Source organism: Aythya marila (assembly GCF_965140915.1).
Source record: "Aythya marila genome assembly, chromosome: 1".
In the NCBI taxonomy this organism is placed as follows: Eukaryota; Metazoa; Chordata; class Aves; order Anseriformes; family Anatidae; genus Aythya; species Aythya marila.
The window spans coordinates 28,570,533-28,587,172 of NC_139042.1; the positions used below are offsets into that span (position 1 = coordinate 28,570,533).

General features: G+C 45.5%; 1 protein-coding gene and 1 long non-coding RNA gene across 2 annotated transcripts; both read left to right on the forward strand.

Annotated features, from left to right (window-relative positions):
- The first annotated feature begins 494 nt into the window (after positions 1-494).
- SPRYD7 (SPRY domain containing 7) lies at positions 495-10,186 on the forward strand. The gene is made up of 5 exons (XM_082784507.1): positions 495-694; positions 1,762-1,878; positions 4,333-4,499; positions 6,077-6,179; positions 8,893-10,186. The coding sequence occupies exons 1-5, from the start codon at positions 589-591 to the stop codon at positions 8,988-8,990; spliced, it is 591 nt and encodes a 196-aa protein (XP_082640633.1). The 5' UTR covers positions 495-588; the 3' UTR covers positions 8,991-10,186.
- A 3,315-nt stretch (positions 10,187-13,501) lies between these two features.
- Positions 13,502-16,120, forward strand: LOC309874715. The gene is made up of 3 exons (XR_014316895.1): positions 13,502-14,743; positions 14,923-15,231; positions 15,878-16,120. It is a non-coding gene; the product is annotated as an uncharacterized lncRNA (long non-coding RNA).
- Positions 16,121-16,640: the final 520 nt, after the last annotated feature.

Below are 16,640 nucleotides of genomic sequence, written 5' to 3' on the forward strand. Positions count from 1 at the left end.
CGGGTTACGTTAGGTGCGTATGGGGGAAAAACTTAAGGGAGCTTTCTAGGTGAAACGTAGCGAAATGAGATGAGACAAGAAATGAGACAAGAAATGAGACAAGCACCACGAGGAACAATTTTATCCCAAATGGGAGGTAAATATGGCTTTAAACGCATGTATTTTGGTGTTGGCAGAGCGTTGTGGACCAGCAGTATGACATTTACTGGAGTTTCTCTGACAGAAAACCCGAGCGGCAAGCGGGGTGAAGGCAGCAAAGCGGGGTCCGGGGGGGCTCCCCCCTTCGGATAACCACCCCTCAGTGCCGGGGAGCCCCAGGGGAGGCTCAGCCGAGCCCAACCTGCCCGGTTGTTCCCCCCGAGGGCCGTGTTTTGTCCCCTCCGAGGGCCGCCCTCCCTGCGCTCCCCTCAGCGCCCCGCCATGTCGCGCCCTCCCGCCGCCTCCTCCCGCCCGCCAGAGGGCGCCGGGCCCCGCCGCCATCTCGCGGCTCTGGCGGCGGCTGCGCGCTTGGCCCGGCCCGACCCGGCCCGGCCCGGCTCGGCTCGGCTCGGCTCATCCCATCCCGGCTCGGCTCAGCCCGGCCAAGCCATGGCCGCCTCCGTCTTCTGCTGCCTCCGCTGGTGCCGGGATGGAGGCGCCGGGCACATCCCGCTGAAGGAGATGCCGGCGGTGCAGCTCGACACGCAGCGCATGGGTGAGCGCGGCGGGGCGCGGCTGCCCCTCAGCCTCGGGGAGGTGTCGCCCACGGGGGTTGTTTTTGGGGAAAAAGGTGTCTTTTTGGGGTCGCCGTGCGTGAAGAGGGGAGGGGGAAGCCTCAAGGGGCGCTCGCCTTGCTTGTGGTGGGAGGGCGCGGGGAGGGGTCGGCGGCAGGTGCCTGGGGGGTGCAGCCCACTCTGAGGGCTTCACATCGGGAGAGTTGGCGGAGGAAGCCGAAAAAAATAAAAATAAACATAAAAATAAATTAAAATAAAAATAAAAAGAGGTTTGGGTTAGGTTCAGGTGAGGCGAGCGGTACGCGGCCGCCTTCCTCAGCACCTGGGAAGGAGCAGGACCACCGCAGCCCTGCCCAAACTCTTCTTGAGGTGATTTTAACACCAAGCCGTGCCCAGCCCCTCATCCACAGCCCAGCGAGGAGGAAAAAGCAGCTTTTGAGCACGATTCCTGGCCTGTTTGGGACCTGGGGAGTCAACTGTACTCATGGCCGTGCCAACGGTATCTGTAGGTGAAGTCTTCTGCTGGAAGAAGAAACATTTTGTATTTTTTTTTCCCCCCTCTCCATATTGGCAGGCATCTTTCTAACAAAAGGGCTTCACCTGAGAATAACTGAACGCCTCAGGAGTCCATCAAACGTTTCTACCTGCTGTGCCTTCCCTTCTCCCTGCAGAACGTTTTTCTCCAGTACAGGGTACGGGGCTTAGGTCCTCCTCACGGCGAACCCCTCTGACTACGTTGTAAGTTATGCCTCTGATGTGGCTGAGCAAAGGCTGTGATCAGCGTGGTGCCTCGAAGCCCAGGAGGTGAAATTAGAGCAGCGTATAGGTTTTAAATAAATAAACCCGACTTGAAAGATGAACCAGCCCATAAACAGCCTCCCGTTTCTTACTTCAAAGCATGGCCCGTCGTCGTAATTCTCTTGGACTAATGAAGCTCTTACTTGGGGCTGAAAGAACAAAATTTTTTCTCCATGTCTAGGGCTTTTAAGGGCCGCTTCCAGACTTCTGAAAATGTTTTGAAGTTCTGTGTTTTGTTTTCTTCTTGCAGGAACAGATGTTGTCATTGTTAAAAACGGCAGGAGAATATGTGGCACAGGAGGCTGCCTAGCCAACGCACCTTTGCATCAGAACAAGAGCTATTTTGAGTTTAAAATCCAGTCCACAGGTTAGTCAGCAAAAATGTACAACTTTAAACGTGGAAGGTATGTCGGATTGCCTGCTGTTGGTCGTATCTCAAATGCTGAGCACGTGCATCTTTCACATTGCATCCTTGAACTTTGTGAATATTGGAGACTCTTACAAGTTGTCGTTCTGTAAAAGGAAATCTTTTTCTTCTTATTATTCTTATCCTTAATTGTGGCTCTGCAATACTGAAAAGAATGGTGAATGCAAATCCTAAAACACCATATTATTTTGTATGCTGCTGTATGCGTGCTTTTCACTGAACACTTTAGAAACGTATTTTGGTAAGTACATATTCGTGACCACATCGAACGCTAGCTATGAAGTGTTAGCTTTTTAATAGTGCAGTTTATCCAGCAATATTTCTGGCTATTTGTCTACCTTGATTTGCTGTTAAGGTGTACTGTGCTTGAGCACTAGTAACGTGCCTCGTGCTATGCTTTGCACTTCAAATCAAGTGTGTAGCACTTTTTTCAACACTGCTTTATCAAGCGGAGCCTTTCAGCACCCTGTTTTGTACAGATTTGCAGTGCAAGGTAGCAGAAAATGAATAAATTTGGGAACATTTTACTCTTACTAATCCAGTCATCTTCACTCGTACAGAGGGCACTCCAGGCTTATTTGTATTACAATATTAGAAATCAGCCTGTGTTTTTAAAAACATCAGACATTAAAGGTGAGGCTGTTCTTTCTCAAAGCATAGGGAGAGGAAGGAAGAAGGGAGGTGTTCGTCCAGAGACTGGCTTCACAATACTGGAGCTTGAACCCAGTGCTTTTTGGGTAAGGATTGTTTGCACTCAGTTGGCTTGGAGTGCTGGCGCTGTGAACATGAACCCATCTAAAACACCTCACACTCAAGCCATTTGTTCTTAAACCAGCTTGGTTTTAAACGACATATAAACCCCAGCTCAGTCTTAATCTGTCGATTTTAGCATCCTTTCTGTTGAGGGGGAGAATCAACTCAGCTGCAGCTGTTGTTCATGTACTGTCATCATTCACACAAGTACTGTATCTGCGTTGTTACGCTTCAGAAACACAGGAAATAAACTCTTCTGTGAGCCCGGCCTCATCTCGTCCTGTGCCCCGGGGCAGGAGAGTTACAGATTGCTTAGCTTAAAACTTCACAGAAGTTTCCCTGCGCAGTCTACCAGGGGTCACTTAACCTGACTATGGGAAAGTTTTACAAAGCCCAGTCTGAATTTTGTTTTCACTCTGGATTTGTAAATATTAGAATGAATTGTTCTGCAATTGTGTCTTTTGAAATTAATTTTCTTATATTTTTGCTTTGTTTTAGTCTTCTGAAGATTAACGAGCCCCAGTTTTTTCATTGTCTACTTATACACGATATTTTTACACGTTTTTGATTGGTTTTCTTGTTTCTTCTAAACTGTCCCTAATTGACCTGACTTGTGAGGGATGATGCTTTAAATGGATGCTCTGCTCCAGCTGCAGCAGCAGTCGATGTCCTTTGTGGACTTCATATACAACATGTTTAATTTATACACGACATCCAGAAGCTTTTCACAACAGTACGACACACTCAAATATGGCGTGTGCTGTGTGATAACACTCAAATTATATTCTTTGAACTGGTTGCCAGGGCACTATTGTACTTTTGCTACTTATTCCTCCTTATCTGCTGCTCTTTGTAATTCAGAAAGAAATAAATGCTTTCTCAGTATTTCAGACATCTTAACCAATTTATTGGGATTATTTAAAAGTTGGCCTCTGAAGAGCTTGCACTCCTGTCAGGTTGATACTGGCAGCACGTTTAACAAGCAAATTGTCGTGTTATTCAAGCCACTCATGTGCATACGGAACAGCATCTGACCTCGGGCATTCCCTGCAAAATCTGAAACCCCACTCACATCATCTTTTTGATCTGACAGAGTGCTACTGATGAGTAGCCTCCGAGTACAGTTTCCTAACCAGTTGTGCACTTGCCTTGCTGTATCTTCACCTCAACCACATTTTACTCATTTGAGTATTTGAATGTTGTATGAGGTCCCAAAACATTACCAAATCAGTATCTGTCATATTTACCATTTCTCCTTTTTCCCTAGGGCTGCTCTAACCAGCTGAAAAATAAAATTGCGTTGTTTCAACTTGATTTGTTCGCAAATCCGTGCTAGTTGGATTTGTTTTTTACATCTTCCTGGGTTCTCAGAGTTGTTTTCTAGTATTTTTAGGAGTAAAAGTTAAACTAAGTGGTTAGAATTCTCTGGATCTATATTTTCGGGATAGATACTGTTTATCTCCAATCTTTTGTGACTGCTGGTATTTCCAATAGATACTGACTGGTAGTAAATACCTCCATGGCACTAGTTATAACACATTATATTCTTTATAGTGTCCTGCTTCAGTCAGATATCAAAATCACGTATATAAATATATATATATATATTTTTTTTCTTATTGTGTTAATCTCATGTTTTAGGGATTTGGGGTATTGGAGTTGCAACCCAGAAAGCAAACTTGAATCAAATTCCCCTGGGTCGAGACGCGCACAGTCTGGTGATGAGGAATGATGGAGCTCTCTATTACAACAACGAGGAGAAAAACAGACTACCAGCAAACAACTTGCCACAGGAGGGCGACGTGGTGGTGAGTTTCCTAAAGCTGCTGTATCTTTTCCAGCTGGTCCCGGATTTCTCTTTACTTACAGCTGCTGTGTGGTCAGACCGACCGTTTCAGTCAGATTATTGTCGTCTCCCAGTTTGGAAAGTGCTGATGTAAACTCCTGTTGTGTTTGAATGGATCAGCAGACTTTGTTCTGAGCATCTGTGTGATGCTGAGTGGGGGACAGACTTCACCAGGGTTTGTGAAGTGGCCTCTCCTGCTGTGTCACAGCCCAGTTGCTGTGTCCAGCTGGCTGATGACTCCTGTCAGAAGGGTCCTGCGCTGTTTGAGATGGGACTTTCCTGAACAAATTACGCTCTGGAATGTGTTATGTGGCCTGCCTCCGTGCCCAGCTGAACTCTAGATCCCTCAGCTGACCAGTTAATAATTAGAAGGGAGCAGAGAGAGGGCCTGGCTGACCGATGGATTGTATTTTTAGCCAAAATTTCATAGGGAATGAAAGAAATATTAAGTGCGGATTAAATGAGGAGAGGGTAATGCTCAGTGGGAAGATGATTGAAGAATGAGAGCAAAGTGAGAATCCTAAGATGTTTGTACTTCACTGTTCCCAAAATATCTTTATGGCTTGACATTCAGAGGATTCCAGCTTATTACCGTCGTTTTCTCAATGTCCTGTTAAAGACTTATTTTCAAAAACACGTGGGAGCCATGAAATGTAGACCATTTATCCCTGCTGCTTTTTCTTGCTGGGTAACCTTGCTTCTGTATAGCAATGGTTAGAAATTTCATCCCTAGAAGCCCTAAACAGCTGAAGCTGACTCTTCCACCCTTTACCTCAGATTTAATCCCCTTCTGAAGTTGTTTTTGTGGAGGGTTGCAGGCTGTTTCAGGGTTTGGTCAGACAGTGTAGCCTCCAACAACTTCAATCAGTCACAAAAATGTAGCTGATGTGTTACTTTGGTGACTCCCCAGTTTTCATAGGTGGCCATTGTGATCTGTCATGAAAAGAGATTTCCGAGGCAGCAAATGACAACACCAAGTGCCACGCTCAGCAACACCAAAACAGCCAGGAAAAAAAAAATCCCTTGTCTAACAAATAAGTCATTTATTACCTTGTGAATGTTTGCTTCCTACTCTCTGGTCAGCATGTTTGTCATGATGTGTGTGGAGCGGTGGTCAAATAACTGAGCTCATAGTGTCGTTAGTTAGGGAAGTCATTTCCATGGGAAGGTACAAAAAAGAAGACTGCAAAGTGCTTAATATCCATTGGAAATTTTGTGATTCTGAGCCGTGGTGAGGAATAGTTTGGAAATGTCTTTTGTAAACTGGCCTTAGTAAGATGTGTACAGTACTGATTGCATCTAAATTGAACGAGCATTGAGGAATCCCAAGTATTTGAAAATACAAATGTTCCTGATCATTTATTAACTTCTAGGCCTGTGCAGAACTATTTCAAGTGAAGTTTTCTGGAGTGCTGTGGTTTGCATAATGGTGTTAAAATCTGCCTGTGGCTGAAAAAGCTAATTAAAGTAGCAATCTTGTGTGTATCAACTTGTTGATGATGGCTTGTTTGTTTGTTTTTATTTTTCTGTGCTTTGTAGGGCATTACATATGACCATGTAGAATTAAATGTATATTTAAATGGGAAGAACATGCATTGTCCAGCTTCAGGAATCCGAGGGACTGTCTATCCAGTGGTCTATGGTAAGTAGGAGATTTTCAAACCGTTTTGTAGTACATAAAGTATTTTTGCCCCAAGTCTGTCTTGTGAATTCTCCTCCTCACTTGGATGGAGCACACGTCTTTCCAGTCACACCTCAATCATTCGTTCTGGCAACTACAATGAAGAATTGCTTGGAGACACAAAGCTAGGAGAATACAAGGGTATTTCACTTCAAAGGTATCTTCACTTCATTTTTTAGTGCTGTTTAATAGCTAGAAAAAAAGAGCACTGCTGACAAAGTATCCACATCCAACAAGCCGGGAAGTTCCTGCAGTTAATCTAAAAGTTGCGGGGTAAAAAAACTCTGAAGCAGATGAAATAAAAACAAAAATTCAACCTAGTATGGACATGTGGGCTAATCTAGTTTATCTCTGCAGCTTGGCATTTATGCCCATTAATTTCACACTTCATAAATGTATTCGGTGTTAAATATGAATAGATACTGAATTGCCACTTGTATTCTCTTACGGAAACAATAACTCTAACATAGTCCTGTAGCTTGCTGTCTGATGGGCGAGCTCCTTGCTGCAGCACCAAGGTGCTGAAATGCTGCAACTTGTGGGTGAGCTGTGGTGGCTGCTCTTGCCAGCGCCTATCGATACAGCAGAGTGATTTTGAAGCAGAAACCAATGCCACGTCTGATTAATCCCCTCGTAGGCAGTTTAAGAACGAATTTATGAATTACGGGAGCTGGAATTTGGCCAAGGCGTGTGTTAACAATTTACCCTTCCAGAACTTGGCGGTGTTTTTGTAGTTCCCAAGCAGTCAGAAGGCTGTTTAACATCTCATCCGAAAGGCAGCACATAATCTGAGCTGCACTCTGAGTTGTCTTACAACTTACAGCAGACGATCACTGCTTATTGGATCCCCACCACTGCACCTCCAGCTTTCTCTGCTTTATCTTTGTTCCCACGTGAGAGTCTTGTCTAAGCAGTGTCTTCCCCCAAGCTCATTTATCTCATTTTCTTGAGATACCATTAGCTATATGATGTGGATAATTATTTCATTTCACGGTTGGTTCCCAATGAACTGTTGGCATGTTCCCATTTATATCTTGACACATTCATAATACTGCATTTTATGAGCAGGAAGAAAATACTCATAGATATGCTGTAGAACCTTTGAGGTCAATAAATTTAGACTTGCACCTTTCCGAGGTATTAGGAGTGGAAATATTGTCATCTTGTGGTGTGTCTGTAAGCCACATGATGGCGCTGCTGAAGTGCTGTGGCCGCCAGGAGCTGCCCCGCAGCACGGCCGATCTCGTGTGAAAAGCTTGGCGAGCAGTGGGAGAGGAGTTACGGTGTGATAGCTGATTCTTGTGTCTTCCCTTTATTTTGGAAATGGTGGTAGAGAAAGCAGGTTGCTTTCACAAAGCACTCGGTAGCTTGTTAGCCTATTATAAATCATCTTTTTTTCTGAGTTCTGTGCCAGGGGAATGCAGCAGCCTTTCATTGCCAGTTTCTTATTCTCCTCTTCTGCAAGTGGGCATAATTTCACAATAACTATCATGTTTCTTACATGTTGCTGTAACAACTGAAGCCTCCAAATTGATTTTGCGTGGCACTTAACATTGGTGTACATTTTAAATACCAAAGTCCTTATTTTAATGTGCACTTCTAGTCACGGGAAAGGATCTGAGCACAGCGAAGAGAGCTTCTTAAGCATTTCCCTTTCCAGAATTCAGAGCAGAACTATGGATATCGGTTTGAAAGAAACCTGATGGAGTAGGTGAACACAGTGTCAAGTGTGCAAAACAGGAAAGTGAACTTGAAGGTTGCTCCCCACAGCTGCTGTACTTGAGGCACCTTTGCACAAGGGCGATGCAAACGCTGCATAAATGCTGCAGGACTGTATGAATGTGCTAATAAGAGGTTTTTCCTACCTTGGTTCTGAGCTATCTAAATTTCAAACCGAACTACGGGGATGAATCTCCCCTATTTTGATCTAATATTGTTCATATACCTGGTTTATTTGGAGAAAAATATCTTTGAAAGGGAGCTTTGCTGTCCAGCAGGGCATTTCTATTTGTTTGTGCAGTACATGAAAGTTTTTCCTATGTCAGTCCTCAGGAGTTTCTTTTTTCTGTACTGAAGGTTACCAACACATGTGCCACAGTTTACGCAGGGGTCCAAAACTGGGAATGGTTTTGTAAAAAGCATTAACTTCCAACTTAAAGAAGCAGTCAAGGAAGCTCTCTTCGTATTACATCCTAGAACAGATGGTCTGACACCAGCCACTGCAGACTTCTGAAATCTTGGTAACCTCCAGAGAAATGATTGCAGACAGCTGAAACCCTGTAAAACTCCGGGAAAATAGGAAGTGGACAGAAAAAATATGTAGCTGTGGAGGTGACAGCCTTGCAGTGTGCATCTAGTAGTGTCCTCGGTCTACAGATTTACAGAAAAACAGAGTAGAAAATTTGAATGGAATTGTCTGAAGCCCTGCTAACGTGAAATCAGAGGTAGTTTACTCTGGGTAAATCAAGGACTGGTGCTGGCTAAAGTAAATATCAGCAGAGAGAGGTGACTGGCTCTCCTTGGGGATGCGTACAGGGCTGTAGCAAATTTGTTGGAGAGATTTCATTTAATTCTCCTGTGCATAGGTAAGGAATGATCTGGGAAGGTGGTGTAATAGAGGATGAAACTCTGAATGTTCCTTCTCTAATTCCTTCTGTTTGATTCTTTCCCGCAGTTGATGACAGTGCCATTCTGGATTGTCAGTTCAGTGAATTTTACCACACGCCTCCCCCAGGGTTTGAGAAGATCCTCTTCGAGCAGCAGATCTTCTGAGTGTCTTCGTACTGGAAATTTGCACCCTGCACTGTTACGAAAAAGCTTTGTCATCTTAAATAAAGCTTCACATTACCTTTAGGAAACATATCCGTATTTTTAGTAAGTACTTGTGACTGTTGTCTGCGGAATTAATGTGTTAACTGCAACACCAGATAATTGTGTTGCAAGTACTAGATTTCTGGCAGTGTTTTGTGGTTGAAAATCAATGTTTTGGGCCAGTTTTTTTCTGATCTGTACTCGATGCCTAAGGAAACCAAGGGTTATCATTGACATCAGTGTTCAAGTCAGTATTTTGGATGAACTGGAGCTCTGTAAAGCCGGTAATATGATAGCTATGGAGAGTGATAGTTCTCATGATCTTTTTTTTCCCAGCTTTTTCCAGACAGAAGCTTTATACCTTGTTAAAAGGAAGTACTGTATGAGTGCCGATACGATGGCGTAACTAGCAGCTAGGCTTCGTGTGCCTCCGCAAGGTGTAGCTTAATCCATTCCCTCCGTCTTCAAACAGCAAATGTGTATTGCTCCTAGCTTTTCCTTCCCTTTGACTGTGATGGATGATGGGTTGCTGTATAGTGATACTTCAAACGCTATCTTGTTGAACCTTAACAAAGCAAAGCTGAACGCCACCTGTGTGGTTTTTTTTGAGGACCACGGCTCTGTGTCGCTCTGGTAGCAGAGTTCAGCACAGATTGCTCAGCTTGGGTATGCAGAGAGACAGGTGAAGGGTGTGAGTTGTTACGGTGAAGCCTTACATCTACACTGTAAATCAGATTATTCTTTTACGGAATAACTTATTTAATTTCTCTGTGAATCATTGATAAATGATTAATGGCTAAGACATTGTTCTAAAATGTGATGCCCGTAAGTATAAATTGAGATGCTTTTTTTTTTTTTTCTCCTCTGTTGTCATGTATTTAATATACTTCCTGGAAGAACTTTTATTGTAAAGAAAATCTTCGTATTGGATGTTTGGTTTTTGTTTTTGACTTTGCCTGGGTTGATGCAGTTGCATAAAGGAATAATTTATTTAAATATTTTTTAGAAATGACCTGATTCTGAAATTTTCAAATACAGCTTTCTCAAAGCCTTTCAACATATGGTTTTCTGCATCTTTCTTTGCATTCTGAGTGGACCACGTTTTCCTTCCATTTCGCCTTGCTGTCACGTAAAAGCACTGAACTTTTCAGCCTGAAAAGACGGGGTATAAACCAGGGAGACTTGGAGTGGTGCAGTTTTGGTTCCCCTTGAAATCTGCTCTGCTGTGTTAAAGATTATACAAAACATTCATCCTTGAGGTGATTTTGCTCTGCCATTTGATAGGAATGTTTCTGTTTGTTCAAGTTCGTCAGCTTTTCGAACTTCTGGAATGATTATTACACAGTTTTGTTCTTTAGATGTAAAAGGGGAGGGAAGGTGTCCCTCTTTTTCCTTTTGGTATCTTTGAACAATGCCTTCAACAGTGTTTCTTTGCCATCAAAGACTACTCAGATGAAAGTGCTTCATGTGGAATTAAGTTTCTTATGTTCCCGGGGAAAGGAGGAAATATTTAAAGAAGCTCTTATCACTTCATCTAAGTGTATCCAGCAAACGACTGATTTTGAAGCCTGATCTCTTTAAGAATATTTAACAGTAAAAGCTGTTATCTTGAGCTTAACGTAGACTTGGTGACAGAGTTCTCATTCTCCTTGAAGGTGCAGAGAGGGCTGTCTTCAAAGTCGAAGGTTTGAAATGGAAAACGTTTTGATTAATACAAAATGTTCAAAATAGTTGCTAAATTTGCCAAAAATATTAGAGGAGCCTGCTCTTACAGCTGCAAGTTGCTCATTTCTCATCGTAAACTGAGTAAGATGACTTTGTAAAACTACACAGTGTAACTACGCCTCTTGTCTGAACATGGGAAAACTTCTTGTTTGGGTGTCACAGGGAAACTGTCTAAAGTAAGGGGGGTGAATAAAAGATGATTACCATCCATTTATGGAAATGGAAAGACACCACAGGTTTCACCTGGAAATAAATATTGTGGAGATGCTTCGTAAGAGAAGCAAGGGAGCAGTTAACTCCATTGCACAGGTAAGAAGCTACAGAGAGAGCAAATGAATGAGCCTGTGTCCCAGCGTGGCATTTCAGCACCTGGCAGCAAAACCAGCGTACTGTGTTCCCAGCCCCAGCTTCGCCCAGAGAAACGAGGTGCAGTAAATGTTTCTGAAAGCTTCCCTCTAAAGTCATTTTCAGTTAAAGATTTAACGATATATTTCCTAGTAGCAAAATTCATGTTAATAAGCATGAATCATGCTTCCCAGTGAAATTGTCGAGGTATTTCCACTAATTGTTGGCACCTAAATGTTTTCTTAATCTCTGAATGTTACATTTTGAACACACTATCAGAGTGCAAAACTTTATTTTAACTGATACTGTACATTTTATGAGTCCTCCTGAGATGGCACGGTGGCAGCAAGATGGGAAGTCTGAAGCAGACTTTGTGTATCCATAAATAAATTGAACTGACAGGGCACGTCATACGGATTGCATGTAAATCAGTGGAGTTGTTATTCTGATCATGCTGGAGCTGTTTATGGTGCTCCGGGATAGATGCAGCCTGGTAATCCTGTTCCAAGGAGCCTGAAGCCCTCATTAGGTACTGTAAAGCCAGGAATACCTTTCGAGGGTTGCCTGAAAAGATGAGGGTTCAAAACATCCATGTACATCCGTGCAGGTGCAAACGTTCACATGAAAACAGACGGGCAGGGCTATTCGTGCTGGTTTTTTTTTCCCCTTTCTGCAGGCTTTCTTGGGAATGGAAGGCCGTGCATGTAGAGGGATGCAAAAATAAAAGGAACAGACTCCTAGTCATTAACAAGAACGCCTTAACCACGTACGAGTGAGCTCGCTGATTGCTTTTGCAGTACTCGCTCGGCTCTGTCATCAGGTTGTTGTGTTGATGGGGCTTTGTACACTCAAATCTGCTCAGGCTCGTGGCTGAGGTAAGGCTTCACAGGCTGAATCAGTGAAATGAGTTCCCGTGTGTCTTCGTCACTCCAGGATTTAAGGTCCGAGGCTAAGGCTCCCCTGAGCTACACCGTTTTGGAAGGCTTTGGAAATGGGGTTAACCATCACCTCTTGCTGTAGTGAGGGACCTGGTTGCGTAAATATATCCCAAACTACGCAGCTAAGGTATTTGCAGGAAGCCTAAGGAAGTGCTAAAGATTTTGAACAAATCTCAGTGCCAAATGAGCCTTTCACTAATCAGTTTTGTCCCAAATTCCCCAATGAAGTGCTTTTCTAGTTACTGACATCTTAGAGAACGATTTCTACACAAAAACTGAAGGGGTTTGGGAGAGCTTTCAGATCTACAGTGGCAGAAATCTTGCTTGCTTGGATGGTGGATGTATACAAGCGGAGTATTTGCAAGAACAAACAGTTGGTAGGACCAGTTCCTTCCTGAGCTGGCTTGTTTGAGAGCCTTTTTTTTTTTCTTTTTCTTATCCATCCAGACATTTTAGCTTTTCTTAGACCCTTTTCTAGCCCTGTGTTGGACCTAAGGAAGCCTACCTGATCTGGCTGCCCAGATGAGTCAGCAGAGGAGCTCTTTATCTCCCCACAAGGAACAAACGTCTGACACTTCTGGCACTGGAATTTCCTTTGCTGTAGTCAAGAGGTGGGCTGGGGATTAAATGAGATTGAAAAAAAAAAAAAATGCTCTTGTGAGGAGACGTCTGCTAAAATGGAAGAAATTTGGTGTGAAGAGATGTGCACAAATAAACTTAATGCCACTCTTCCCTACTTCCAGAACCCGTCAAGGAAAAAAAAAATCTTTGTGTGTGTGTTTAGTTTGCCTTGCACACGCAATCTAATTCAAGATAATGCAAGGAGAGCGAAAATAGAAGCCAAGTCACATCCATGGAAAAAAAATTGGCACATGTAAGAGACAAGACAGTCCCTAGCTTCAAGAAACATGAAGACTTGAGTCATTTTTCTTGGATGTGCTCATTTCATTGGCAAGCAGCGCAAGTTAAAATCCCCATTGTTGAGAAATCTGAACTCCCTTCTGCCTCAAAATATCCGTACTCGGTATAAGATGGCTTATGACCTTTCCGTGAGTAAAAAGGTACCACGCTGAGCAACGATTTCAGAAGTTTGGTGAGGATTTTGCCTTGGAAAAATGCAGTCTCCAGCCAAAGTAAACCCTGGCGCGATAGAGATAAGCTGGTGGAAGCGGCTTGTTTCACGGCAGCATGCTCTGGACAAAGTCAACTTCTGTCTAGGATGGGAGCAGTCCCTCCTCTGCCAGCGGGATGTCAGGAGGACGAACCTGGGGCCACGCTCAGGCTGCTTGTGTGCCACTGCCTGACACAACTCCTTTCTCCATCAAGAGAAATCGAGTCAGAGCAGTCTGAATCACTCCCATTTGAACATAGCTTCTTTCCTATCAGCTTTGAAGGCCCATTTCCCCCACAAGCAATAAGACAGCCGCGTTTTTGTTGTTTTTTTGTCCCTATTCAGAAAGCAAAGGTGTGTGGCGTGCAGGACGGGTGCTCTGCTGATGCCGCGTGAATCATTTCCTCGGCCAGAGGCAGCAGCAGGGACGGACGGATGGACGGACGGGCGTTTTGGCCGGTGTAGCCCCACGTGTTGCTGAAGTTTTTCCTCGCAGGGCCGTGTGAGCGTGCTGGCATCCCCAGCTAGCGCAGGTGGGAAGGAGCTCGGGGCTGCTGAGTGTTGAACTGTCAGAAGCCCTGCGTGTAGCTGCTCGGGGGGGCATCATTGCTGAAATAAATAAATTAATGAGGAGTTACGGAAACGGCTCTGTCCTCACCAGGCGAGCTTTAGAGGCCAGCACGCTGCTCTGCCCGTAGCCATAAAGCCGTCCCGTTGTGCAGGGCACCTGAATGCTGTCTGCCCTCTGTAGGATCGAAGTCAAGGTATTTCTTCCCTCTCACTCTTTTATCTTCACCCAAAGAGACGTGGATTTCAGATTCACCCTGGGGAAGGGGCTGCATCCCCCCAGTCTGCCCAGCTCCGTATCCATCGCTGCAGCACAGGGCTGTGGGGGAAGGCAGACCCCGACCTAGCGCAGCAGTGAAGCTCCCGGCCGTATTGTTTAGTGCCTTGTTGTTGCCTCCAGGATTGCTCTGTAAGAAAGTTAAGTTCCCTTTCAGGGCCATCTCTGTTTCTGCCCTTTGTTTCTCTTCCTTCCTTATTTTCCTGCCTCCAGACGTAGCGGCACGCATGATTTATACCAGTGCAAGCCCTGCCGTGTTGACCTGAAAGGATCTGCAGCTGCTCTCGTTAGCCTGACTGGCAAATTACTGGGAGATTTGGACTCCCCAGAGCCCGGAGATGTTTTGCACTAGGGCGAGTTGCTCTGCCCTGCTGGCTGCCCAGTTCCTCTTGTGGTCTGCGTGGTCTCGTCCTCGTGCGAGTCGCGCTGGCGGGCAGCCAGGTTCCACTTCTTGGTGCCCGTGAGCTCCAGAAACTGCAGCTGGTGTGTTTCTCTAGATAGCTTGATACCTGCTTTCACCTGCTCCTGGTCTCTATCCTCGGAGAAGTCCCGGTGTCTCAGCACAGCTGCTCCAAGTGCTGTTAACTCCTAAAGCTCCTCGCAGAGCGGCGTTCGTTGCGTAAGGGCTCGGACGGTGCCACGAGGCGCTGCTTGGTCCTTCCTCCTTCCCCAAACTGCTGCTCCCAGCAGTGCTGAACAGCACACAAAGGTTCAAACACACTCGTTGGCTTCTTTACCTTGATGGCAGCAGGTAAATAATGTAAAACCAAGCCCTGGTGTCGGACTGCCAGCAGGGCAGGGTTGGCACACGCTTGTCCAAGTCACTCCTGTGGCTCTCCCTTAGGACACGATGCCTGAGGGTGGCTCAGGGCATCCTGAATTGCTCTCAGCCTCCTTTTAACTACCAGCAGCTGTCCCGTGTTCTTTCAGATGCCACAAAGAAGACATTTTAATAATGAAATGCCCACGTTGGGTGAAGCCAGAAGTCGGCTTAGCTCGGCGTGCTACATCCTGCGTAACACCCGGTGGTTATCCAACACGGGTGGGGTGTAAATCACAAACCAACTCTCAACATGAAACCTGTGACACAGTCACCCCCAGATGAGATCAGTAACCTCAGGAGCACAGAGCCACGCTTCTCTTTATTTTCTGAAGTTTCCAAACTGAAGCTGAGGAGGAGGGAGAGCATTTCCATCCACGAGCACCCAGGAGCCTGGTGGTCAATGGATTGTCCTGCAGGTAGGTGGCCTGAGTCTCTGCCAGGTGAAGAAGAGCCTCGTTACCTATTTGTTGGCCAAAAGTTACAAGTGCAGAGCTAGTGTATAAATATGTAAATAGTGCAGGAGGCATCAGCACATTTCCACCCCAAAGCAGCAGCAGTCAGCTTGTGGGGGCTGCACAGCCCGAGAGAAAGGAAAGGGAAACGACTTCTGCGTTCGGACGGGGCCACGGTGCCTGAGAGGAGAAGCTGCATGATCCCAGAGCTCTTCGCTGAGCCGTGTGGTTTAGGCTAATTCGAGGCTGCCTGCAACCAAACCCTTGTTTTGCTTTGTTTTTATTTTTTTTTTCTTTCAGCGCAGTGTGACTGCTGAGGCTGCACAGGATAACCGAGTTCAGCTTTGTCGAGCGTTTTTAGTCCAGCAGCAAGGAAGAGTCGCTTGGGGGGGAGCTCATCGTGGTGATGATTTCTGGGTCCAGCAACGGGAATAGTTTTCCTCCACTGACTCGCAGGAAACCAATTGCAAGCCTGTCAGCTTTCAGATAGGTCCCGAGACCTGGCAAAATAGCTGCTAGCGATGCTGTTGGTCTTTGCAAGAAGCATGCCTGTTTTTTTTCGCTATATTTTAATGAATTTTTCTAATCTTGGTAACTGCTTTACCATCAGGACTCATTCAAACGCCCCTGCGGCTCTCCATCAGTCCCCATTGTTTCCTAATCCCGCCGTACCCGATGCTGGTTTTATCCCAAATAATTTGCCGCGCTCGCTGCCCTCCCCGCTGACTGAGCCGGAGCGCGTTAGCGATGCGTGACTGCATCTGGCTCTCTGCTCTCAGGTTAGCCACACGACAGAAGCCTTAATTGCACTCAGCTTCTTTGCAAAAGCTCGTTTTGGGGGCAAGCACGGGGATATCTGTGCATCCGAGAACTCGCCGGCAGGGGAAATAACCGTTTGCTCCCTCCTAGCACGGCAAAGCCCTCCTGAGCAGCTCTGCACGGATAAATTTCCATCAGATGGATGGAAACCTCACAGGAGCAGGATCAGCCAGGCAGCCAAGAGCTCTCCCGTGGCTGTGGGCAGCGGAGGGGATGCTCGGCCCCGTCGGCTTTTCCTGCTGAGAGCACAGCCACAGCTGGCTGGAGGATGGGGTGGACACAGGGGCTTCAACGCAGTCACCTCCTGTCCCAAAAGCATCGTCCAGCTTCGGAGCCAGGTAAGAAATAACTTAGGAACAAACCCGGATGGGAATGTGCTGTCCTTGTGGGGTCTCAGAGCTGCTGGGTGTGTGAAATGTAAAATATAACGTAAAATAGGATGTAAAAGAGAAAATGTCATGTAAAAGACGTGGTCCTGGGCAACCAGAGGTTCCTTCCGACCTCATCCAGTCTGTGACAAACACGTCTCATGTACACAATGTGGAGGTGTAAAG

Coding starts and splice junctions, on each gene's coding strand:
- SPRYD7 (XM_082784507.1), top strand. CDS start 589: ATGGCCGCCTCCGTCTTCTGCTGCCTCCGCTGGTGCCGGGATGGAGGC. Junction 1,879..4,332: donor GTTTAAAATCCAGTCCACAG/GTTAGTCAGCAA, acceptor CTCATGTTTTAG/GGATTTGGGGTATTGGAGTT. Junction 4,500..6,076: donor CACAGGAGGGCGACGTGGTG/GTGAGTTTCCTA, acceptor TGTGCTTTGTAG/GGCATTACATATGACCATGT.